General features: G+C 40.9%; 1 protein-coding gene across 2 annotated transcripts; it reads left to right on the forward strand.

The window, feature by feature from the left end:
* RMND5A (required for meiotic nuclear division 5 homolog A) lies at positions 1–25445 on the forward strand. Of its 2 annotated transcripts, none has more exons than XM_069014722.1 (9): positions 1–355; positions 4889–5031; positions 11292–11426; positions 11579–11679; positions 16298–16464; positions 17172–17337; positions 19877–19979; positions 22057–22211; positions 23708–25445. In XM_069014722.1, exons 1-9 carry the CDS (start codon positions 214–216, stop codon positions 23769–23771), a joined length of 1176 nt encoding a protein of 391 aa, XP_068870823.1. In that variant the 5' UTR covers positions 1–213; the 3' UTR covers positions 23772–25445. The 2 variants fall into 2 exon arrangements, with proteins under 2 accessions (XP_068870823.1, XP_068870824.1); XM_069014723.1 differs by lacking the exon at positions 1–355 and adding an exon at positions 3723–3987.
* Positions 25446–25805: the final 360 nt, after the last annotated feature.

The raw sequence follows: 25805 nt of genomic DNA on the forward strand, positions 1-25805 counted from the left end.
CCTGCGCGGAGCGCTGCGAGGCCCCTGCGTGTCTGCGGCGCTGCCTGCGCGGAAGTGCGGCGGCCCGAGGCGACGGTGCCGCGCGGGAGCGGGGCCGGGGCCGCCCGAGGGCCGGGGCTGGCGGGGGGCCCGGGCGGCGCGGGGGGCCCGGGCGCGGGGCAGCAGGAGGAGCAGGAGCAGGAGGAGGAGGAGGAGGAGCGCGGCCCGGGCGCGATGGACCAGTGCGTGACGGTGGAGCGGGAGCTGGAGAAGGTGCTGCAGAAGTTCTCGGGATACGGGCAGCTCTGCGAGCGCAGCCTGGAGGAGCTGATCCAGTACGCGGGAGGGCTGCGCAGGGAGATCCTGCAGACCGAGAGTACGTGGAGACCCCCCCTTCCCCCCCCCCCGCGCCCCCCTCTGCCGAGGGGACGCTGCCCCGCTCCTCCTCCCGGGGAGGGGAAGCCCAAAATTTGGGGCGATGTGGGCTGGACACCCCCCAAAACTTTGGCCTTTGTGGGCTGGGAACCCCCCTAAGGAGAGTCCTTGCTCCAGGGACCCCCCCAGCTTGAGGGTTCTGTGCTGGGGGTTGAGCCGGGGGTCTTCCCCCTCGGCCCCCGGAGCTTTGGGGGCGTTGTTGGCAGGGAAGATTCAAAAGGTGGGAGCAGGGGAGGTTTAGATTGGATATCAGAAAAAGGTTTTTCACCCAGAGAGTGGTTGGGCACTGTAAAGGCTCCTCAGGGAAGTGGTCGCAGCACCAAGGCTGGCAGAGTTCAAGAAGTGTTTGGACAAAGCTCTCAGGCACAGGGTGGGATTGTTGGGGGTGTCCTGTACAGGGCCAGGAGCCGGACTCGATGATTCTGGTGGGACCCTTCCAACTCAGCATATTCCGTGAGTCTGTGATCGCTGTCGGCCCTGGCGGGCCTCTCCTGCCTCGTGTGTGCTGCTGGAGAGGTTTGTTTGTTCCTGGTCAGCAGGTCTGGCGTGACCCTGGTCAGTGTGTTCATAACTCTTTATGTTGGGTTACAAAGGGGTTGGTCACCCCAGGGGAAAGACAGTGGGAATATGGCAGAGCTGACCTGTTTGCTTTCCCTGCTCCATTCTCTGCCCCTATTTCTTTTCTTTTTTTTGTCTCTCTTTTCCTGTGTCCCTTTGCGTTCCTTTGCTGTGGCTGGGTTTGGCGGTGATCGGGGTAAAGCCGCGCTTAGCAGGAGGTAAACAAGCCTTGTCTCTGTGCCACAGCTGATGCTGGGCAGCTGCGAGGGCTGTAAACACGGGGCCTTTAAACCTTGCGAAATCCCGGAGATGGAGGTAGTGCCGTGTTTATTGATGGAGTGGGAGGGAACGGAGAGGCAGCTGAAGTGATTTACCCAAGGCCATGCAGGAAGCGAGTGATGGCTCAGGGATTAAAAATAGGAACTTGCAGGCTCCTGAGACCAAACTTGAGAGCAACTGTGCTGCTGCTCTGCATTTGTTTTTGTTTGGGTCGAGGAAAAATGTGTTTGCCGTGGTCCTGTGTAAATACAGGTGCAAAGCTCACTCAGTAGTGTGGATAATTCCAGGAACACAAGCACGAGTGTGCTGGAGCTGCTCTGTGTGTACCCAGCAGTTTCTATAGAGAGCAAACAGTGAATTCCAATTGTGAGGTGTTTATTTGGGATGAAATAAGGCTTGGTCTTTTTGACATTGTTCTGAACTGTGTTTCAGTACTGTTATTTGTGCTGTTTAAAACAGTCTGGGCTTGGGCATTGAGGGCAGTCACTAAAATATGTGTCTTCACAAACTGAGATGCTGACCTTGCCTGGAGAGCTGTGCGTGTGACCCTCATGCTTGTGTTGGTCTTTGTTGGGCTGTAAAGGTTTGATTGTGAGATTCCTGTTGAAGATCCAGAGCTTTTACTCTCTTTGTAATAAATGTAGAAGGTTCCAGTGTGTGATTCCTTCAGGGTCCTCTTTGGGTTTTCCATCCAGGCTTGGGTCAGCAGTTTTTGGCACTCTCCAGTGAAGGCTTTGGACATATTTTCAGTGCTTACCAAGTGATGCTGTCACAGAGAGCACATCCTAAATTGAACTTTCTTTGAGTAAATGCTTTAGAATGAAGCCAATACATTGTTAGTGCACTCTCAGACTCCTCAGTTTTGGCATCTGAGGGTGAGCTGGCTTCATAGGGACCAAATTTGTTGCTATTTTCTCTAACATGTTATTTATAACTTTCTAAAAAGAACAGGTATTTTCAGCTTTTATACACTATCTTCAGGATTTTTGAAATGTATGTGATTGAAAGCAGCCAGACATCTTAATATGGAACCCTAATTCAGGGATATGAACTGCAGAAATAGGCTCTTGAATGTAATGAAGGAAAAAAAAGAAAGAGAAATGAAGGCCCTCAGAGCTGAAGAAGAGGTTAATGCTGTAGGACAAGATCTGAGAGCAATGATGTATGAAAAGACCTTAAATAGGCAGTGGATATAAAAAGGAAGTGGGTGGAGAAAAAGAAACTATTAGAAACTGCTGTAACCTCTAAACTGGTTTTCTTTTCCTTCCCTCACACAGTCTCTAAAACTTAAGCTGCTTTCATGTTAAAGCCTAAGGACAGACCAGCCCTATGCTCAGGCCTGTGAATGGAAGACAAAGTTTGTTTTTCTTCTCTATTCCCTTAATATATCTGTCCTTCTGGAGCAGCCAAGGATTGCATATTCTTCAGTGGTATAAGTGTGTCTGGCTGAGTAAACTTGGCATTGGACTCTACTCTGTGCTCAGTGTTTGTGGGCCAATATATTTAAATTTTTTTTTAATTGTGACTGTGCGCACACAGAAGCTGTGGGGCTGTGGTGTCCTGTGAACCCTGAATTACCAGCAGGGATGGCTGCAGGCTTTCTCCTGCTGATTTAGTGCAAGTAGCTCATAGTTTGATTGGAGCTGAAAGAGAGGAGTGCAGAGGAGAAACCTTTTACAGCTCTGATGGCTTTTCCTCTGTAGACATTTTCATTGCTTTCCTGGAGTTGGGGTTTTGCTACAGTGTCAGGGGTCAGTAATTCACTTATTTGCTTGGGGTAAAAGCAGGCACCCATGTGGGTTGTTTGGGTTTTATCTTAATGGCTTTCAGAAAGTGCATTTTAGCCTCTCTTTGTTGGGGAATGAGTATATCCATTTTGCTTGTTGCATAATCTCTGGCTGGTCATTTTGCCATAGCAAAATTCACGAGACAGTTGAAGATCCTTCATGTTATTTTAAGTGTTTGTCAAAAAAATTAAATAGCAACTAAGAAATAATGATTATTCTTGAAATAGTTTTGGGAGATGAACTTTTTGAGTAGCTGAGTGGAATTTTTGATTTTAATTTGGGATGCACAGAATCACTGCAGTGACTGTTTCAGTCCTACTATTCCTCAGTCATCCACTAGAAAAAAAATACAGAGCCCCATTAGCCTTTTGCCCAGGAGAGGATCCTTGGCTTCATGGGACTGGAGGGAGGAAAAAGCAGGGTAAAGCTTATTTTCTTTCTTAAAACCTATGGCTGTTGGAAAGACGCTGTTGAAGCTTCCTCAGCTGGGGCTTGTGGGGCTGGACAGCAGCAGTTTGCTGGTCAGAGGGAGGTGGCTCAGTGTCTAACAGTGTCAGCAGCAGCCTTCAGAAGGTGCCTAGAAAAAGTGGCTGTGAAATTATTATCTACTCCCTATGATTGCAGTTTTTTCTGGATTTCCTTTGCTCTCTCCAGAAGCTGGGCTCTTAACATGCTGCTGAAACCAAAGATGTTTTAAAATATGAAATGAAAAAGGAACAAACTTAAAGAGCGAATACGTTTTCTATAAAATCCTTCTTCTACAGAGATATTTTGGTGGCTTTGTTTTTTTCACATGAAGATTTTGGGTCTGGAATATTAGGGAGACATTTCTGAGCTGCTCTCCCACTTAAAGTAGCCTTCCCATGCAGTGGAAGGCTGCTAAGTCTGTGTCCCTAAAGGAAAAATTCTTCATGTAGAATGAACTTTGAGAAAGGAGAGACCTTCAGAGGTAAGACTGGAAAGGAGATTTTTCTTGTATTTTTAAATCAAAAGCAGGAAGAAAGGACCAGAATAAAGCTCAAAAAAAAAGAAAAGTAATTTTCTTTCCTGACTCGAGCTTCTGAGTGATGTTTGAATCAAGGCACAAAGGGTGTTAGCTGTGAAGTGCTGTGATGTGGTCAGGGGCCTGTAAGCCTGTCCTGTTTATTATTTTGTTCACAGAATAGGTCATACAGCACTGAACCTGTTGGACATCAGCTAAGAAATGTCACAGTTTCTAGACAATAAATCTCATAACAAGGTCCACAGGTCCTCCACAGACTACTTCTCATCTAATGAGGGGAATTGGAGACTGTTCAGAGCTACTGCCACAAGTCAGGAAGCAAAAGTTTCATACAGCTCAAACACAGAGTCCAATAGCAGTGGGTGGCTTGTGGGGGCAAGAATTAATTGGGCCATCATTAATCCACATTTTGCTTGCACCCTTATTTTGCTGGTACCTTGTTGAACAGGATGTTCCCATGTACCTTTGGGTAAAACTGATCCTGTGGTAGCTTCAGTATCCTTCTGTTACATCCTGAGAGATTTGTGAACTGAGTGTTTCTTGAGATGTTTATTCATCTGCTGTGACTGAGACACATGAGAACTTTACATTAATTTTTTAAAGTGTTGCACTTGTTCAATGTTACTGTGCACCCAGCTGGATTCCTAGTTCCACAGGAGAGTTCTCACACAGGTGAATTCCTGTACACCTGCCTCCAGTTAAGCTGGTCTTGCTTTGCAAATACTCTCTAGATTGCATTTCTTTCTTTTAATACCACTTTTTGTCTTTTTATATTGTTGCATACTAAGAGATTTAATATTACCATTTGTTTGTAACAAAGTTGGTAATTTTCCTCTCTTTTGTCTAGATCAAGATGGGGACTTGTCGGGGACGATTTCACTTGTTATGACCCAGTGTTGTAAAAGAATAAAAGACACAGTCCAAAAACTGGCCTCGGATCATAAAGATATTCACAGCAGTGTATCCCGAGTTGGAAAAGCCATTGATAAGGTATTTATTTTGTGATTTGACTGCATTATCACATTATAGCACACGTGTGGTGTGTGCTCTGCTCTCCAAAGTTTGAATTTTTGCTACAATTAGTCTTAACTAAATCTTCTGCCAACTACAGAAGCAAAGGCGAGCCAGTGGGCTGCACAGTATTTGCTTTCAGAAGTCACTGCAGAAACTCAGCCTAGTCCTTCTGGGACAGCTCAAATCTCCTAATTTCTTACAGAACATACCCTATAGATGCTACAGGACTTAGAAATATTTTGTGTGTTATCAATTTAGCAAAATGTTTGCTTCGATGTCTGCCTCAGTAAGAAACACTGTGGGGTTTTTATATGTATTTCTAGTTAATTGTCCATAGCAGGTAACTCAGAAGTGCCATTTTGCAGTGTAAGTGGCTGCCCCATCCCTGGAAGTGTTCAAGGCCAGTGTGGATGGGATTTTGAGCAGTCTGGTCCAATGGAAAGTCTCTGCCCATAGCAGGGGGTTGGAACAAGATATCTTTAAGGTCCAATCTAAAACATTCAGTGGTTCTGTAAGACCAGAGAATTTTTTAAGAAAGGCATTTTGTACCTATTTCAGGGATGTTACTGGTTTTGGGGGTTAATTTTGTGACAGTATTCTTAATGTGAAGAGAGTGGATTCAGCATCTCAGTCTATGTCTGTGCTGTAATAAATCATAAGGTAGGGCAGCTTATCTTTGGTGCTTTACATATGAGACATATGAATTCCAGTTCAACTATAACTGGACATGAATATTTTTGTAACTATTTTTAGGTAAATATTAACAGTTCTTTGAAATTATACTGAAGTGGTGCTACATGTATACTTTCAGGCCATGCTTTTCTCCATCTCTGTTCTTATATAAAAATAGTTCTGTATTCAGGGAGTCTGGTACTTGCTTTTATGGACATTTTGTGATAGCTTCACATCAGAACATGACTCTTGACAGGGTCTAAACATTTGGTTTGAGGTGTACCTTATTATCTTATTAAGGAAGATAATGTTCACCAGGACAAAGACATCTGCAGCATTACACAGCACTGATTTATCCTTTGGGAATCTCATTTAAACTTTGCTAGTAATGATAATCTGCTAAAGCATAATGTAACAATAATGTGATGAAGAAACAAAGTACATAATGCTGCATTGTTGGGCAGAACGTCCACAAAACTTACATTTTTTGTTTTTATCTGACTGACCATCATGGAGAGTTCAAACTTTGTACTATTAGCTTTAATCCATGTCACTGTTATCCAAAGCTTAAGGATGCATCTGTCTCAAATCCTTGCTGCTGTATCTAAACCAATTAACTAGAGTAAAATTCCATCCTTATTACCAGCTTGAAGCCTGAAATAAATCTATGTAATCTTGTCCTAAGTTTTTAAACTTTCCAATTCTACTTTAGCAAGTGGACTTTGTACAAATACACTTTCAGGTTTAGCCATACTTTCTCCATTTAAATCCTCTGATGTGGAACAGCCCCAGGTTGTATGGAGAGGGTGTAAGTGTTCAGTGGAAATTGGTAATGTTATTTCTTATAAGCCAAAGAAAACACTTGCAAGCTTAGTGAAGCTTAGGCTTGAGTCTAATTTCCAAATTGCTGTTTCAGTTGTCATGGGAATAGTTTTTCCAGTATTCTGTCCCACTGTTTTAAGTTTATCTACCTTTTTTATTTGAAAAAGAATAGATGTAAATAAAAGCATTTTTAAAATTTCAAATATGTGGCTTGGTAAAATAGTAGAAAGGATCCCATTAATATTCTCTGTTCCTGTTGAGTGTCAGGCTGTTTCAGTGAGGTCTTCAAAAATGAGCTCAACTGGCTGTGTGCAGTGTGCTTGTTCCTCTGGATTTTCAATGTCAGTTACTGTCTGTGGTGCTTGCATTAAAAAATTAAAAATTGGGAACTGCACAAGTACCCAGTTCTGCTTGTAACAAAGGATGTAGTTCCATGAAGTTCAGAGCACAAGTTAGGATTGTCTCCTTGAATATGTGCTTGGTAGAACTTTTTTTTTTTTTTTTAATGCCAATAGTTTGAATTTTATTAGTTTTCCCCAAAGGTAGTACCTTAAGGGGACTACTTTAAAATATACACCAAAGTCTTGACCTGTTTGTCAGATGAATATGTGTAATGTTTAAATTCAGGTGGAATTCAGCATTTCCCTGAACGGTAACATTTGAAGCAAATCTTTCATATCTACTTAATGCAATTTCCCTGTGCTACTGGAAAACATGCTTACAACCTGCCAGCAAAGTCTTTGTTGGCACCCAGTTCCCAAACTGGAATTGCCCTCCCCTGTCCCTTCACCATAATATACTTAAGCTTAAACCAATAGAAGTAATTAAGTGTAATTGATGTAGTGAATTGATTCTCAACACATCCTGGTCAAAATACTGCTGCTTCCAAAATAAAACAGTCAGTAGAATTTAAGGAAGTACAGCCCTTGCCTTGATTCATGAGACTGGAGTTTTGTTTCTGTCCCATGTAAGTCCTCACTTACTTTACAGACAGATGAACATCTCCAAAACACTGCTTATGGTCTTACTAACTGTGCATGCTCAGGCACACATAAATGGCCTGGTTTGAGACTGGGAAACATGCTAATACTGGTACCAGTTTCATGTGACACAGCCAAATGGTAGCTGTTGTTGCATGTAGAATCAATAGACTTCCTATTTAGCAAGCATGGATTGTGAAAGAACTTTCTGTATTATCTGCTTGTGGCAGTTTCAGGTAAATTTCTTTTTTTCACGTATGGAGGCAGGGTTATACCTACATAAAAAGTTTAGTCTGGTCAGTTTTTAAGTTACTGTAGTAATTGCTTGCAAACTTGGATGGGCCCTAGACTTGTCTGCCTGCAGAGTCCACTCTGAGAACAGAAACCCTTAGAGCAAAATGAAGTTCAAATTTGGCGTCAAGTACATTAAAGTCTGAAAAGCCAGAGCATTGTGTGTTGCTTGGAAAGTTTATCTAATAAGCTAAACCTTTTTTTGTGGTAGTTCTATGTGGATTCCATGCTTCTGATCCATGATCCAAGAGCATTTTCTCCTTTGAAAGGAAGTGTTTGCATCCAGTTTTTTCTGTATTGTACTAGCAGTTGCTCTGCTTCCAGAACTCATCATGTCGCCGTTGTTCAGCAAGACTCAGCATCGTCCCTGTCAATCAGTCACTCCTCTAGAATGGTTTGAATTCATCTCAAAGTATATTTGATGGGCTGGTAAATGTTTTCCCTCTAGCAGCAATCTGTCTGAGTACTGGTTAAATGCCTTCATTTAGGAAAGTAAGCAGAGTGAAGTTCCTTCCATTTTCCCCTTGAATTTTGTATCTGTTATAAGGCCAACATTTTAATCCAGTCTTTGTTTTGGGAAAGCAAACTTTTGCCTAAGTTAGTGTTTGTTTCATGTAAAAACTTGTATATGAAACACTAAAAACCTTTGCTGAACATAATTTGTGTTGCTTTGAAAAATGGGGCTACATAAATACAGAGTCCTTGCAAGTTGAGCTTTATCTTACATGTAAACAGATTGAATAGAGAAGGTAAACAAATGTTTTATTTGTATTTTGGGTAAGAATTCAGAAGGGAGGAACACACAAAATAATCTCACCTGAGTAACTGAGGAATGGAACTGTCCTTAATCATCATCCTTCTTTGTATCCTGTTATGAATGACATGGAGAGTTGTATGTTGGTTAAAAAGGTCCATCCTGTGTTTGTGAGCATCTTGAAGTTATCACATTCTAGCAACTATTGGTAATGTGCTGTACATTGTATCATTGGTGTATTTAGCACATAATACTCTACATTTTGGCCATAGGCTTGCTAGTTAAGCTTTTAAAAAAGATGTGTTTCTCAGGAACACTAACTGACACTTGGCGTTATTTTGTGGTTTTTGGGTTTTAAGCTTTCTGGAGTTTTTAACTTCCAGAAGTTCTTTTAACTTTTGAAATCTTATCTAACCCCACATGCTGTCAGTTAGCATACTGTTAGCATTTACAAAACAAAACTGAGGGTTGCAGTCACCAGCAGATCCTGTACGCGTGACAGTTGTGAAATATATAAGCCAAAGGCAAGTGATAATTTGTTCTGACATGTGGCAGTCACTCACTGTAATCTGTGCAGTCAGTTTCTGAAACTTCTCGGGATCCAGAGGAGGCAGAGCTGTAGAATCCCACATATAATACAGACCTCAGAATCGTTTAAAAGAAACTAAAAAAAAAATTATTGAAATGAGAACATGGTCAAGACTGGGATGGTCAGAGAATGACCGAGGTCCTCAGGTTATATGATGGAACTTGGTAACTTCTTTTATGTGACTTGAAAAGATCTAACGGTGAGGTTTTGTAAAGATTTACAAGGTTTGCTGTTTCAGAAGAAAATGAGCATTTTGTGAGAGCACGGAGCTGATTAGTTACACCCCCTCTGCCCCCAAGCACTAAGAATGACGTGATGGTGTTTGAGGCATAGGTGCAGCTTTAATGGTTGGTAACTGCCCAGAAGGATAGTTTCTGCTTAGGGGGTTGTATCGTTGCTGGCACTTGGAATTGCATGAAGAATAACTTAAAGTCGATTATTTTTAGATTACTGATGATCTCCACCCTGGAAGCTGGGTAATAAAAGCAAGCTTGTGCATTCTGAATCTTGTCTCTCATAGTTGTGAGACAACTTTAGTGCTTTGTTGGTGAGTTTGTGTTACCTGCTGCTGGTGGTGGGACACTGAGACCAGAGTCAGCAAATGGTGGTGAACCTTTAAGGATTCAAATGGTGGCACAAATAAGAACAGTATTAGTCTTCAGGATGCTTAAGTTTTTCAAGATACAGCTTAGAGATGAACAGCATGACAAGGAGTTTACAGGTTAAGACACCCAAGTGAAAATGTTGTTAAATGTGAGACATGAATCAATGGCAATAATTTAAATGCTCACCTTGCTCCACCATCTCAGAAGGATGGAAGAGACAGTTTGGTAGAGTAAGGTTAATGTTTTACTGGAAGTTTGCTGGGAGCCCTGAAGGGAGAAGTGGCTTTGGAGCTGTGTGTGCAGGGATGCACCTTTCTCATGATGACAAAGAGGAGCATCAAAGGGGTGCTGATGAAGGAAATTAGTAAGTGGTGAGTAACAGGAAGGTGCAGTGTGAAGCTGAGCTCTGCATGGGAAGATAGCTGGTACCAGTTGGGTGTTATCTACCCTGCCTGCTGTGACAGAAGCCTGTGTTTGTGTGAGGTTGGTGTTCCCATGTTGTGCAGGGCTGTGGATCCTCACATAGCCACAGCTGAATCACTGCTATTTTCGCTGAAATTCTGATTTCTGAAGGTCCTTGAGGGAGATCCGTAGTCATCAGATCAGGCAGCAAGCAATGCACTGACTTCTAGACTCTTTATTTTGCAAGAGGTTTGTTTTAAGCAGTGGATTTTTATTAAAATTAACCTGTTTGCCCTGATCATAAAACATGTTAGCAGTTAAAAATCCTACTTTATATCTTGGATTAGAATAAATGTTGTTCTCCTGCTGCCAAGAGGCAAAGTGCCAAGCAGTGCCAAGTGTTACCAAGGAGTCAGCGTGACAGTATCTTTAGTTATTCCTGGAATATGTCCGTAGGCCACTGGCCTAAAAATACATGGCACTGGGATCATCTGGGTTGGATCTAAAAAAGACCTCTTGGACCTTCAAAGCTCATCCTGTTGTTGGGATGTTGAGGTCTTCAGAGATTTCAGTTTCACTGTTTGGGTGTGGGGAGAAGTAACTTTTGCTTTTTCAGTCTACCACCCAGCTATGTAAAAAATTATTGGGTTAAAGCTTTTGCTTGTAATTTGGTGTGCTGTAGTAACAGAGATGCATTGATAATGGTGCTTTGATTCTAGTGTGATTTTATCTTCTATTCTCTATATGTCTTCAGTTTTCACATGTGGAAAAAGCCTTTTCTGCAGATGCTTCCTTTAGAAATGCATCATGGGCTGGAAACCCCTTTCTTAGTTAAATAGAGTTCTAACTTTCTAGCTAGACTTGTAATTTGTTGGTGTAATTCCTTGTAGTGAATAATATTCAGACTTGAAATGAGCAAGCTAAAAGATTTCTTCTTCTTCCTACACAGGAGGTAAGGAAGGAAGCTGACATATATTTATTACCCTTTGGAGATAATAGAGGGCCAATTGAGTCATAGGCACAAGGCATCAGGGTGGAGACTCAGGTGTCCTGCATAATTAAAGAAAAATGATGTGGGATGATTTGTTCCAGCATATTAACTGTTAATTTGTGTGTTTCAGAATTTTGACTCGGACATCAGCAGTGTGGGGATAGATGGGTGCTGGCAGGCTGACAGCCAGAGAATCCTCAATGAGGTGATGGTGGAGCACTTCTTCCGGCAGGGAATGCTGGATGTAGCTGAGGAGCTTTGTCAGGTAATGATAAGTGTGGATGCTGAAGGTTGTCCACTGTGTTAGCTTTGTGTTTAGCTTCCTTATTTGAATGTTTCAGGTGAATATTTAAACTGTCAGAAAACCCATTGTTTTTCATGCTTTAACTAAAAAGCACCTTTTTTTTTTTTTTTCAGGAATCTGGTCTATCAATAGATCAAAGTCAAAAAGAACCATTTGTGGAGTTAAATCGAATATTGGAAGCATTAAAAGTTAGAGTTTTGAGACCTGCACTAGAGTGAGTTTACTCTTTTTTTCTCATCACTTTTTCAGCAGTTCTTCAGTTTTTCACTTTCAATACTCACTTTAGTATATTCTGATGTGTCCCTGCTTGTCCTTTGAGAGGGGTAGTTACTGAGGGGACCTTTCCTTTTCCATCCCCTCTGTGTCACTCCCCATAGGAAGTGCTTAACTGAGGGTCTCTTTCTTAGATTAAGGATTCACTTAATCATTTGTGGTGCTGATTTAAGGTAGAAACATCACATGGAAGAAAAGTTGTCTGCCAGTGATGGTGCTTGGCCTTTTATTGAATCATTAGTGAACCTTTTAAAAGGTCCCATTGTGAAGGATACCAGCACTTTGTAAAGATGTTGGGTACCATGAAGGCTTTGGGGTGAGCAGAACCTGACTTGGGATCAAAGTTCTCTCTTGTCCTCCAGTCACCCTCCCTTTCCAGACAAGGGACCAGAGGGTGGGAAGAGCCTGTGGCTGACAGTGACACTTGTTAGTGGGATTCCTCCTGAAAAAAACAGTAAGAATCCCCCTGAAACCCCCTCATCCTGTTTTTTTTTAAACTCTTGTAAGATTGGTCTCAAAAGTAAGAAAAAAAAATCAAAACACAAGAAACAACCAACCAAACAAAACAACCTAACCAACTTTAAAGTGACCTTTTAAAAATACAAACAGTGAAACCAAAACAAATTTAAAATTTGTTTTTCATTCCAGAGCATAAATCATATACTTGAGATAGAATTTTTTGCATTGTTCACTTAAGTACGTTTTCATATTAACAACATTTTCTTTTCCCTTTAACATGAAGCAACATGGGTGTGTCAATTGAGCACTTAACTGGCATCTAAACTAAGTTCGGGGACACTCTGATATTCAAACCCTGGTGTTCATTGACTAAATCCTGGGTAATGCCTCTGGGTCATGCAAAGTTTGACCTAAATAGTTGGTCTTTGAATCTAGTTACACAGGTGGAAAGCTGGGGTGGTTTATTGCTGTTGAATTGGCTAATTGAAGGGAAACAGCACTGGTGTTACAACTGAAACAAGATTTACTGTCAGCTACACCACGTATCTCATGTAGTTCAAATAATAACAGAGCTGTTGTAAAGGATAATCCCTGAGGAACAGTAACTTGCTGTTATGTCTGTTCTCTTGAAATCTCTAAATTCGTTTCAGCTCCAGTTTGGAGTGCTTTAGGCCTTACTTGTTGCTACTGAGTTGTATCTTGTAGTTTCTGCAATTTATTTAATATTTTTCAAACAAAGGACAAGGCATGGTTGTCCCTCAAAGGAATTTTTATTTGCCAGCTGAATGGGCAGACAATAGGGTGTATTGTCAGCACAGTTTGTGTGTTGGTCTGCTCCTTCCCCATCTTATTTCTGTGTATAATGTTTATTCTGTTTAAACTGGACAGTGCAAAAGCTGTCTGCCTCTCTTAGCTGCTGCTGGGCACACAGGGGCCTTATTTATAGTGGTGCTGTTGATGTAAAAACCATGGCTCTTGGGGAGGATGGTCAACATGTGACAAAATGTCACGGTTTAACCTCTCTGGTTTAGGAGGTAACCCATGCCTTAACTGCCCACAGAACTGCTGATGCTTGTGAAGGTATTTCCCTTTTTATTTCCTAGCACACATGACTGTACAGGAGGAGGGATGGAAACTGCTCCTGTGTGAATGGCCTCCCTGTGACAGAGAGAGACAGTGGCATTGTGCTCCTTGGGCTAAAATTGGCATTAGTAAATAAAGCTTCAGGGGTGCATCAAGCAGTCCCAGATGGGCCCATTGCAGAGTCAGGCTGCTGACAGTGGTGTTGAAGCAAAGTGTCACACAAGGCTGGTTAATTACAGTCTCCTGAACCAGAAAATGGAGTGTAGCAGGTTTTATCCATGCAAAGTTGTGAAAGGTTGAGATTAAAAGATAACCAGTCTCTCTGGCTCTGCCAGCACTCTGTGCTTGTGCTCAGCTTAACTCGGTGCTGGAAACCAAACAAACACAGGTAGCTCCTGGTCACTGCCACGGGAAGGTAGTTGTCAGATTAATGACTTTTCAAAAAGGCTTTCAAAGCCCTGCTGAGGTGATAGAAATTAGTATTTGTGTTTCAAAGACCCTAACTGTTTTTGTTGTCCAGGTTTTCTTTCTCGTACAAATTTCAATGCTTAAAAATACGACCTTTCAGATTCAATAGAATGCAACTGGCCATAACTTTTTTGTTTTCCCTTGTGGGGTGTGCTTTTGTAGATGCCTGGTGTGGCCCTGCACTCTAAAATGTGTAATCTCTGTATGCCTGCAAGATCCCATTAATTTCCAGTGACTTTTCTCACTCTGATTTGGTGATGGGAAAAGGAAATCCATAGTTATTTTTCTGGGTGTATTCTGGCCCTTCAGAGCCCAGGTGAGGTCCTGGTGGAAATGACTTGGAGGTTTCAAAGCTTTGGCTGTAATTTGGGAAAGAGGTGCTTTTTTTTCTGCCTGTAAACACCAAGGTGCACAGGTTCTGGTATTTGCTGGGTCCTTGGAGTATGATCTAAATTTAGTCTTTACTAGGGTTTGTTAAACTAATTTTAGCATCTAAATCCCATGTGGGAGCTGAAGAGAGTTCTGTGTACTTTTGGTTTGCAAAGTATAGTGTAAACTTAAAAAAAATTCAGATGGATTTGAGTCTCAGAAGTGAAAACACTCAGAGTGTCATTTTGAGAGGAGGTAGAAAGACAGGTGATGTGATTGCTAATAATTTTGGACATTCATTGAGAATATGTGGGTTGAGTGTTTTAAACCTCCCTTGCTGGTTTTTTTGTTTTTCTGTTGGAAACAGGAACAGCATGTCCCAGACCGAGCACCTCAGGCCTTGCCTCTGTGGTTGCTTTCTTTTGATACAAATCTGTGCTGCCACTCAAATAACTAAAAATGGAAAGCCTGCCTAAAAGCTAATTTGGAAAAATAGACTCGACCTCAGCAAGATGAAGTACTCTGTCATGTGGGTGCAAATATTGGCAGGGAGAGGATGGAGGCTCTTTTGATGCAATAGAGATTAATATCTCATTGAGGGCACTGTGGGACTAGTCTTAGTGTTTATTTATAATAGCTTTTTGTCCTTCATCTACTTATTAGTCTATGGTTTTCATAAAAAACTTCAGAGCCTAAACTTCAGGCTCTTGCTTTTGTAGCTGGGATTGAACTTTATTGCCACTATATCCTGTTTAAACTGTGCACACTGATCATAAAATACAATTTAAAAAATCCCCAAACTTAGGAAACCACCCCAAAACCCACCCACCACCCATGGTTAGTGAGTGTGCTCCTCCCTCCTGGTGGAGATTCTGGGGCTGCTCAACTGAAACTGCCTGAAACTGGGGACAGTAGGGCTTGTTCTTAGTTCAAAGGCTCCATTTGTCACTGTTTCTGACTGAAAGGTTACTGTGTCTTTACAAAGCCTTGACAGTGAAGTCAGACTCCTGATACTTCCACCACAACAAACTGAAAGTGGATACTTGCTCATTAATGCTACATCCTAATGCAGAAGGCTGACTTGCTTTGAAAGCCTTCCCAATACTGTAAGAATACTAAATTTTCTCATTTTAGTATTGATTGAAAAGAAGCCTCACATACCCTGTTTTTTTTAAGGAACAGAGGCTTCCTCACTTCCTTGCTAAAAAGTGAAAAGCTTTTTGCTTAATAGGGCCTCCACAGTGAAAATAGTAGAACTAATTAACACTAATGAGAAACAGATGTACTGGAGACCATTGAAACTTGAGGTTCTTAAGAGAAAGATTGGATTGATTTAGGCCCGTCTAATTTGAATTAAAGGAAAAAAAGCCAGCACCAGAAAAACCTTCCAAAAAACCAAGAAAGGGATGGATAAATTCTAAATAATAAAAAACTTGTATAAAATGCTTTGAAAATTTTAGTTCCTCTTACTCTATGTATGTTTAAGAATTCTTTCATGTTATTTAGCAGCCAAACATGAGTGTTGTCATGGTGAATGAGAGACGGAACGTGAAAAATATTTCTGTTGTCCAAGTTGAAAATAGCACAGAAAGCAAAGTTTAAGCAGGGTAAAGTATGATATTAAAACTGATTTTCTTTCCCCCACTGTGGGATCTTGATAATGTCGGTCTTGGAGATCCTGTAGATGCAATTCCCCTCTCCAGGGCAACAGATGCACACACACAAACATAGTGGCTTGGACAACATGTTTAGTGAATGAGGATGTTGGAAAATGTTCTTGGTCAAACTTCTCGACATGCAGCTGAAGAACTGTCAGTAATTGTTAAGATTCAGAGTGCTATTAATTGAAATACAATAGACTTGAGCTATTTCTGCCTTATATTGTGCCTAATTTAGTCTTGTCTTTCAGCCAGCGAATGTTGAATTTTGCAGTGCTTAACCTCTACAGCAGCACCAGAATTAACATCGTCCACATTTTGGGCACCCTGTGTAGCTCCATTACTTGTAAAGGGCCTTGTCATTTTCTGTGCTCTGTAGAGGCTCTCAGAAGTTCAGGGAACAGTCACACTTTCCTTGAAATAGATGGTAGATAATAGATAATTGCAATGATTTCATGTGGTGTGGGCTGACACTTAATTACTCTCGTGTCATGTCCCATTGTACCTCCTCGCTTCTTCCAGGTGGGCGGTATCCAACAGAGAGATGCTCATGGCACAGAACAGTTCGTTGGAATTTAAACTGCACAGATTATATTTCATTAGTTTATTGATGGGTGGAACAGCAAATCAAAGAGAAGCACTTCAGTATGCGAAAAACTTCCAGCCGTTCGCCCTAAATCATCAGAAAGGTAAATTTTTGGTCACATTAAGGGGATTTAAAGCACTGGGATATGGCACTTTGTAGTAAGATATAAATCATGTTCCAAATATGTTTTACTCCATTATTTTCAGCTTGTTAAAGGCTTCTTCTTTTTGTATTTAACATGTATAACCCAAATCCTTACATTTTGAGTTATCCTCTTTTTTTTTTCTTCAAGAGGGCACAAAAATAATATCTGAATGTTTGCACATTTGCGTAAATTTAAGGTTTTTGACTCTTCAAATAAAATGTAGATTACATCCAGAATAGGCCTGCTGCCAGAGTAAAGTGCTAAAAATGCAGAGGAATGTTCTTGGAATAGTCATCTGCTATTTTCTGCTGCATGGGGTAATACAAAGAGAAATTAAACTTTTGGAAAATGGAGAACATGTGAATTAAATGAACCATCTCAAGCTGAATCCATTAAAGCATATTTTTTAGGGTACTGTGTGTGTCAGAAAGCTTACAAAAAAAATTAAACCTGCTAGAAGCAAATTCCCAGGCAGCACACCCTGGCAACTCCCCAGTCAGTCCTTAGTGGAGCAGAGCTCTCCTGGCAGTGGTGGCTGTAATTGTGTTTTGTAGAGGTGAGGCTGTGTGCTGTTGATCCGGTGTATCTGCCTGTTTTCCATGTGAAAGCTGGAGCCACAAGCTTTTGTTTGTTGCACAAACTCTGCTGTTCCTGGTCCCTCCCAGATATCCAGGTTCTGATGGGCAGCCTGGTGTACCTGCGGCAAGGCATCGAGAACTCCCCGTACGTTCACCTCTTGGATGCAAACCAGTGGGCTGACATCTGTGACATCTTCACAAGGGATGCCTGTGCTCTCCTGGGCCTCTCAGTTGAATCCCCTCTCAGTGTTAGGTATGCTGCTTTTCTCTTGCTTTTGAGACCAGGTACTTTGTGGTTTGGTTCCTATTTCTTGTTAAGGACAAAAGAAGTGGCTCTTAAGTAGTCTCATCTAGCTTACATTAAATACAGGGTATCTGCAAAGATTAATAACCAGAGGTTCCTGTGTGCTGGGCTTCACCCTGCACCACTGCAGCTCAAGAGGAAGCATTCCTGGGTGAAATTTATCTTCCATAGTTCAGACATAAGTGCGAAAGATGAGGATGGCAATCAGCCAGTTATTCCCACAGCAAATGTGTGAGAACTCTCCCTGCTGTTTAACTGAAAAACAACCCCAAAAACGTGGCCATGATTACATCAGCATTTGATAATTTTGGTTTTTAATCCACACATTATTGGTCTTCTTAGAAGAATGCTTAAGAGCTATGTTGTGGTTTCAGCTGCTAAAATTTCTAAATTGTCTGCTGGGCCTCATTTACAAAGAAGAAAGAGGCACTTTTAAGCTCAGTAGCTAATCTGACAAAATGCAAATCTGTAGGAGGCTTGGAAATACGAAGAAAACCCAACCTAATCTCTTTGGAGCTTCTCTGCAGATAAAACAGATCAGCTGCTATTTAGCCTTTGCATGTCAATCCCCCCAATACACTCCCCTGATGTTCTCATTTTCATTTCAGATGTTAAAGTGAAAATAATTTATATGTATCTTTCTAGGCTGGATTTGGTACTTAGCAGAAGCTTCACTGCTTCCTCTTTTTTTGTTTGTTTGTTTGTTTTTTTGTTTTGTTTTTTTTCCCCCCGTTTCCATTCACTGTTGTTAGACTTCTGTGCTTGGTTTAGAGCTCTTAAATTGTTAGCCTTCTGCTTTTCCTGTTTGTACCTGTCACAAAATACAACAGAAACAACAAAGGGAGCACTTCAGACTAATTGTTTTTCTACAATAAATTTTCAAGTTTCAGTTTGAGAGTTTTAGATGTATCTAGAGCTTAAATCTCTGGTTTTTACTTTCATCTTCCTCTGGTTTCATTCAAGTTAGCAGCAGTCCTTTAGATTTTCATTGCTCATGCTTTGGTGCTGCAATGCAGTTTTCAGTGCAAATGGCCAAGAGATTTTCGGTGAAGTGGAAAATCCCTGTTACTGATGTTTGGAGTGGTTGGACATTTGCTCTGCTCCTGGTGTGGAATTGATTGTGCTGAAATGTATTTACTGTATAGGTGGTATTGATGCTCTTATCATAAACAAGACTGTTCTAAATTGGTGTGACCTTGGAGTGCTGCAGATCCTTTAGGAATTAAACAAGCTTGAAGTGAAATCCCTGCTATAAAATACTTTGCTTACTAAAACATTAGTAGTGGGCACTTTTTTAATGCTGATTGGCTTCTCCAGTATTTATCTAATCCTGTACAGGCCTCATGGTCTGAGTTACTGTGTGGAGAGAGTGGAAAAACTCTTGTGTTATGGAGGTTGTGGTTCAGGGTCTTGAAGAACTACAGGAATTTGAATTTACTATTTACTTGAGTTTTTATACTCTGAAAGGACTATTCAGAGATGTTTTCACACAGATACTATTTGTCTAAACTTTTCACAGGGTTAACACAAGTTACACTCAGGGCTGAAATAACAAAAAAGCAAAGTGTAAGGGTTAAAATGGCCAGTTGGAGATGAGATATATAATTTATTTATACATATATCTATATATATATTTTAGCTTAGGCAAGAGATCCACAGATTTCAGGCAGAGGAAGGGCATGACTTATGTAGACAATAAAACTTGCACAAAGAGTAAAATAATCTGCCAAACAAACAGAGCAGGCTGATACCAAGGTCAAATCCTGTTTCTGTTGCTGGTGATTTGCAGTACTGTCATTAGACTTAAACCCATCAAATCATCTGTTAACTTGTGGAAACTGTGTCATACTTTCTTTTGTAACACACTGAAGTATTTCCAAATAATGTGCTAAATTCTGGTAGTGGGTAAATCCCAGAGAAGGCTGAACTGGTTGTTGGGACACAGACTTTGGGCAGTTTTATACTGCTGTTCTTGTCACAAGCCCTGGTTTCCTTCCTTCCCTTACCTACCTGTTTTTTCTACATTTCTTTTCATGGTTTAAGGTAAATGTGGAAAGACATGTTTCTTTACATGGTAATTATGTGTGATTAAAGGATTATGGGTTGTGTGTATGCGTGGGTTACATGGAAACTCTTAGGCTCCACATACTCTACCATAGCTGAGAGCAACCAAACTAACGTGATGTCTTCTTCATGTACAGCTCAAAATCAAAGTAGGTGGTAGAAGAAATCAATTAATTATAAGAGTAGCGATTAACTGTTGTTTTCTGTCCAGAATGTAGTACCTGAGGGCCCCAGCCTAAAATACAGGATAACTGATAACCTGCCCCAAAACTCTTGCTTGTCTATACTTCTAAGCTCCCTCCAAGAAGAACAAAATGTGAATGAAAAAATAGAAAACCCGTGTGTTCCAGTTAACCTTTAAAGTAGAAATGTGAAAAATGGTCTCCTAACATGCACCTTGTAGTAATGTGTCCTTTTTCTGCAGTTTTTCAGCAGGTTGTGTAGCATTACCAGCTCTAATTAATATCAAGGCAGTTATTGAGCAAAGGCAGTGCACAGGGGTTTGGAACCAGAAGGACGAACTCCCGGTGAGTTGATGCTGAGCTGTCCCAGGGCAGGTTTCTGACAGCAAAATGCTGTTCTCAGGTTTCTTTTGTGCTGCATGTTATGGGATGTTTTATGTGGCCACCACCTCCAGCAGCTCTGGGGCTTGTGGCTCTCTGCTTCCCAGGGCCCTGGGGCTCACAGATACCCCCACACACCCAGACACTGACCCAACTGGCCGCACAGGCTGCCGCAGACACAGCACTGCCCTCAGCAGCTCCCACACAGGACTTGCACAAAACACAAGTACAGTCAGCCCAGATCCCTTCCTTCTCCTTGGCTGGAAATGATTGACATTCACCAGTAAAAGCACAAACTCCAGATTCAAAGGTAAACACGTGCCCCTGGGTCCTCAATCACAGCATGGCCCTTCTAGCCCCTTTTACACCCTTTTCCAGCTGTTGCTTCCCAGTCCCCTTCCCCTGCACTTTTCTCTTACAGTTTGTATACTTCTACTGGCCCCCTCTCCTCAGAGACCCTCAGGTTTAGATTCCTATCTGTTGCAAAGTCCGGGTTTGGTTGCAGTTTCTTGGTGACCTCTCAGTGTAGCCGTGAAGGTTGTTTCTTGTTTTTGTCTCCATTCTTTTTGTCTGTCAGGTTTGTACCTCTCAGTTTTGTTTGCTGCTCCCCCTTTCCCTTGTTATCCCCCTTTTGCATTGCAAAGCTCTTTGATAAATGACCTTAAAGAAAATGATGCTCTCACCTTCCACTTACCCGGAGATGTTTCTGTATAACTGGAAAGAAAATAGATCCCACAGAGAAACATTCACTTCCCCTAGCTAGGCTTGAGCTCAGTCCAGAGCTTGCATTGCACTGGCTCTTTATCAGGCAGACAGGAGATGAAAGAATTAGTGCTGCATCTGGGGACATGGGAATTGGGATCCAGTGCATTATGCTTCCAGCACGTCTCATTTATATCAGTTGAAATGAAGTTCAGTTGTTATGAAACCCCCGTTTCCCTTTATAGCTCTTACCGAGCGAGTGCAGCTCTCCAGTGACCTGCTCCTGAATTGGAAAGGAAACTTATTTAGTGCAAACTGGGCATGAACTGAGTTAGCCCCTTCGACTGCAGCTGGAAGAGATTCATTTATAGAGTATGGATGAGTGCTGAGTTTTCTCCCAGCTGTGTTTTCTGTAATGCTGAGAGTGTAACCTCCAAGTGTGGCAGATTTCTGCTGTGCTGTCCAGCCAGGAATGAATAGCTAGGGAGCATTTGGAAAAAGATTGGTGTCCCATGCAAATAAGTTAATAATACACGTGTGTCTCCTTGCATTTTCTAAACTGAAGGGTCTCTAGTGTGTTCTGCTAAGGCAGTATGGGGGTGGGAAACTTTACTTTCATGGTGCAAAGACAGATTAAGTAGCATGAAAAGGTCACAGTGTCAGGTTTTGTTGAAGGTTAAGCTTTTGGAACAGAGGACTGGTCAGAGCCAGGTGCTTTAGGTACACAAGCTGTAATTTTTGCAGTTCCCTGTTAATTACTGAAGCCACAGGCCTGTTCTTCTCTGTTACATGTCCCTTTCTGAAATAATTTTGTCCTTATGGCAAGAGTTGTGCTGCACAAGTATCTTCTGTGTTGGCACTGGAAATTAGTGATTCTGATACACTTTATTATTTACATGACATGAAGGTGTTGGCAGAGCCTTTCAAGAAGCTGTAGGACATGAACAGAGTCGATCCAAGGGTTTTTTCTCTTTTTAAATTTCCCCCTAAAATGAAATCTATAAGTGACATTTTATTTCCTAGCCAGTAATTTCCAGAAAGTCTTGTTGGGTCACCAGCTCAGTTTTCCTGCCAGGGTATAGATCTGCAACAAAATTTGGACTTGTCCCTTGGCAGAATATGCTGTTTTGCTGTTACTCCCCATCCCCAACATAAATCACCATTTTAAGATCACAATTAAATATTTTTGGCTGGGAAATTGTCAGGCATCCACACAATGGATTTTATTGCTTTTACAGCTGAATTGTGAAATCTGTTAAGTAAGGGCCGTGACCTAAAGGAATAATTATCTGGAAATCAAATTTCCCAAGATAAATTTTTGTGTTAATTTCTTTCACAGATTGAAGTGGACCTCGGTAAAAAGTGCTGGTATCATTCAATATTTGCCTGTCCCATTCTTCGTCAGCAAACAACAGATAATAATCCACCTATGAAATTAGTCTGTGGTCATATTATATCAAGAGATGCTTTGAATAAAATGTTTAATGGCAGCAAGTAAGTACCATTCTTTTATTTCAAGCAACATATACACAAGGACTAATCTTAAAACTAGAATACTGTGTTTTGGGAAAACTGAGTCCATAATTATGTTATTGGTGGAAGCCTGTTAATCTTGGAGAATGGCTTAAAAGCTGGATAAGCTGGGCTGATGCACTGGAGAAAAGCATAATAAACCCTCTGATGTTGTTGAAAGTGAGCTTGCGTGAAGGAATGCAGTGAGCAGAGTAATTTTTCACATTGTAACCACCGTTGTGTTGTCTTAAATTCAAACTGGAAGGCTTTACACACAGCTTTTCCTTAGGAACAAGGTTAGTAATGCATGAAAAATCTCTTAAAAAATAAAATCAAACCTCTGGGGGAAATATGGCTTAGTAATTGAGCAAGGAGGGGGATTATAACTGTGGAAATACTCCTCCTTAGATATCCGTGGGGTGCTTCAGGCTTTTGGGAAGCAGGAAATGGGAGAGAGAAAGCTATACAGATTTTCTTGAGGAAGAACAGTGGTTATTTGGATTGAATATATACAGCTTCTGTGGAGGCTGTCAGCTTAATTTAGAGCTGTAAGTCATTCTGGGAAATCCAGTGTGAAAGTAAGTGAGGCTATGAATGAAAATATCAAGTGATGTTTGCATTCTGTGCCCTGTTAGAAAAGCCTTAAGGGATGCCTTTGTGGGTGACTTTGGGTGACTTTAGCCATTTTAAGCAGTAAAGTTTCTGCTACATTGTTCCTGTCCCTGATCACTCAGTCCTGATGCTTTCATTGACCAGCTTTAGTGACAGCACAGCTCTGACAGTATTAACTTGGGGTGGGGGGAGAAAGTAAAGTACCCAAATGTATGAGATGGGGGGTAAAATGGATCGATGCTTCAAAAAAACCCTATTTGTTTAAAAAGAAAAAATATTGTAAGCAGGTACGATTGTATCAGTGGAGACCTCAACAGGGAGATCCTTCAGTTATAGCCTGCCAGAGCTGATCTAAGTGGGTTGGAAAATGACAGCATTTTGGGAACCAGGGACTAAAATGAACTGGATATTGAGGAAGTCACAGTGAAAGCTACCAGCTGATTTAAAATCACTGCAAGGCCAGGCTGGATGGGGCCCCAGGCAACCTGGTCTAATGGAAGGTGTCCCTGCCCATGGCAGCAGGGTTGGAATGAGATGGTCCTTAAGGTCCCTTCCAACCCAAACCATTCTGTGATTCTAAAATGCAACAAGCGAATACAGAAGTAGAAATTATAACTACAAAGAAATTGCTCTTTATAATTAATCTAATAATTCAAGGGCTTGTGGGTGAAAGATGAAGAAGATTATAACTAGAAGGAAAAGCATGGTAAGTCCTCTCTCAGCTAAAGGTGACTTTCAGTGGAGCTGAGTAAAGTGTTGTGGCTTAAAGAGTGCAGTTGTTTCATGCTACAGGGGGAAAACTCAATACCTTTAATGCTCTGTTGTCACACATTGCCCCAATTCTAACACGTTGTCTTTGTCCCCAGATTAAAATGCCCCTATTGTCCAATGGAACAGAGCCCTGGAGATGCCAAACAGATATTTTTCTGAAGAAAAGTTTCATTATGCAGTTTGTAAGTGACACTCTGGATTTCAGGTGCATTTCAGGAGAATTAAAACACACTTGTTCCCTTTTATGCAGCAGACTGAGGACTCCTATGTTTGTATAAGATAATGCTACAGAAACTTTGCCAACATTTAGTATATACATACCAAGTGGAAATGCTACAGAAATATTACCATAGGGCTTTACTATACTCTTGGTCTCCATACCTGATCAAGTTACTACACCAGCAGTTGTCATTCAATGCAGGTTTTTGTACTTAATTATATGGTGACTTTTTACTTTTTAGAAGCAGAAATTGATCACCCCCATTTGTTTAATATTCTTCCTGCTATTATTCTATCATTTTATTGATAACTGTCATCTTAGAGAATGTTTGTGGACAAAGTTTTATTTCCTGTAATGTGTACATAATTAAAGGTCAATACTTCAGAAAAAAAAAAAAGTTTGATAAATTGAATAGTCGTTATAAAACTAATTTGTATTTTTTTCGCTGAAAATGCTGTGATATATTCTGAGTTTTTCTTTCAAACATTTTTTCAACTTTTACATAGAATTCAAAGTAAATGTGCATATATATAAAGTATATAAAATATATAGCCCCAAGGGGCTACCTGTTAAAATCCATCACTAATTTATAAGGGTGATGTGTGGCTAAATTACTACTGGGGCAGAGAGGGAGTAGGAAATCCTGTTCCTCTGGTTTCACGATCGAGAAGTGTTTGTGTAAGAGAACATTCAATAAATTCTGAAGTGGAAATGCTTTTAGTTGATGACATTTGCTCTCTGGCCTTTGTAGTCATGTTCTTTGAACTTTGTATTCAGGATTAGGCTATAAATGTCATGTTGCTGTATAGTTTAATAGTCATTATAGTGTGCTATTTATAAACAGTTATCAAAACCAAATAAATTGTAGAAGTATTCATTGTTAAATGGGGGGAAAAGCATGTTCTGATGCAATCTACTGATCATGACTCTGCACTTGGCAGAACTGGGCCCTACATCATATATTAGGAGGTAGCAAGTTTTCTGTAGCTTGAGAACACTTTGCTTCTAGCCTTGTTTTTGTAGTAGAATATTACTGCCATTGCCACTTTTTCTGCTAAATTTGTCATATTGTTGACTAGGTAAATTTGTACTCATAAAGGAGATGTAGATCACGGCAGTTAAATCTTTTTTAGTGTGCATATATTTGTATTTATTGCACTGTCCTATAGTAGGGCAAAGCAGCCATAAGGCATGCAAAGCTACATGTAAAATTATATTTCTGTATTGTGTAGTTAAAAACCAACAACCAACCAACCCCGAGCTTGTCTGGTTGAACACTGACACACTGGTTGAATGCACTAGCACAATGCACTACAGAGAAGACCGTCTTTGGGAAATCTACACCTTTTGAATTTGTCTGTCACCTGACTGGAGAGACTGAGTGGGACTCTTATCGGATCAGTGACAATGGACAAACCTACAGAGGCATTATAAAATGAGGAGCGAGTCAAGGCACACAAATTTTAAACTTCAGATGTGTTTGATACATGTGAAAAAAATACTGGTGTGTGATTTTCTGCAAACCCTCATTGTATTCACACTGAGTTCCAAACAGCCGCGTTACCAAGTGGTAAAATCAACAATAAACGGGTGAGGATATTATTTTCCATGTAGGTTTCCTAGTCTTGCTGAAATTGCTTTTAATATTTTCTTCTGACTGGAACTGCTTAATGCTTTGGATCTATATGAAATGGCATATGAAGTAATTAAAAACCCAGCAAACCCAACCAATAATAACAAACCCCCTCACAACCAGCCTGAAGTAGGAGTGCTGCATCTTTCTCTGTTACACTGGTGGTATTTTGGCACTGGTGTGAACACCAGTAAATGTTGATAGCTTAGAGTCCAAGAATAGAACAGTTAAACGGAAATAAGGTACAAATTCACCTTAGGTATTAAATACCACCTTCACTAGTGCATGTTATAGATCCATAGCTAATTCAAAAACTCAGCTGTTTTAACCAGATCATTGC

The sequence above is a fragment of the Aphelocoma coerulescens genome, chromosome 4, assembly GCF_041296385.1.
Source record: "Aphelocoma coerulescens isolate FSJ_1873_10779 chromosome 4, UR_Acoe_1.0, whole genome shotgun sequence".
NCBI lineage: Eukaryota > Metazoa > Chordata > Aves > Passeriformes > Corvidae > Aphelocoma > Aphelocoma coerulescens.

Excerpts from the sequence above, each read along its gene's own strand:
- RMND5A (XM_069014722.1), top strand. The coding sequence starts at position 214 with ATGGACCAGTGCGTGACGGTGGAGCGGGAGCTGGAGAAGGTGCTGCAG. Across the intron at positions 5,032-11,291 it reads TTGGAAAAGCCATTGATAAG|AATTTTGACTCGGACATCAG; the intron begins GTATTTATTTTG and ends TGTGTGTTTCAG. Across the intron at positions 17,338-19,876 it reads GAATCCCCTCTCAGTGTTAG|TTTTTCAGCAGGTTGTGTAG; the intron begins GTATGCTGCTTT and ends CTTTTTCTGCAG.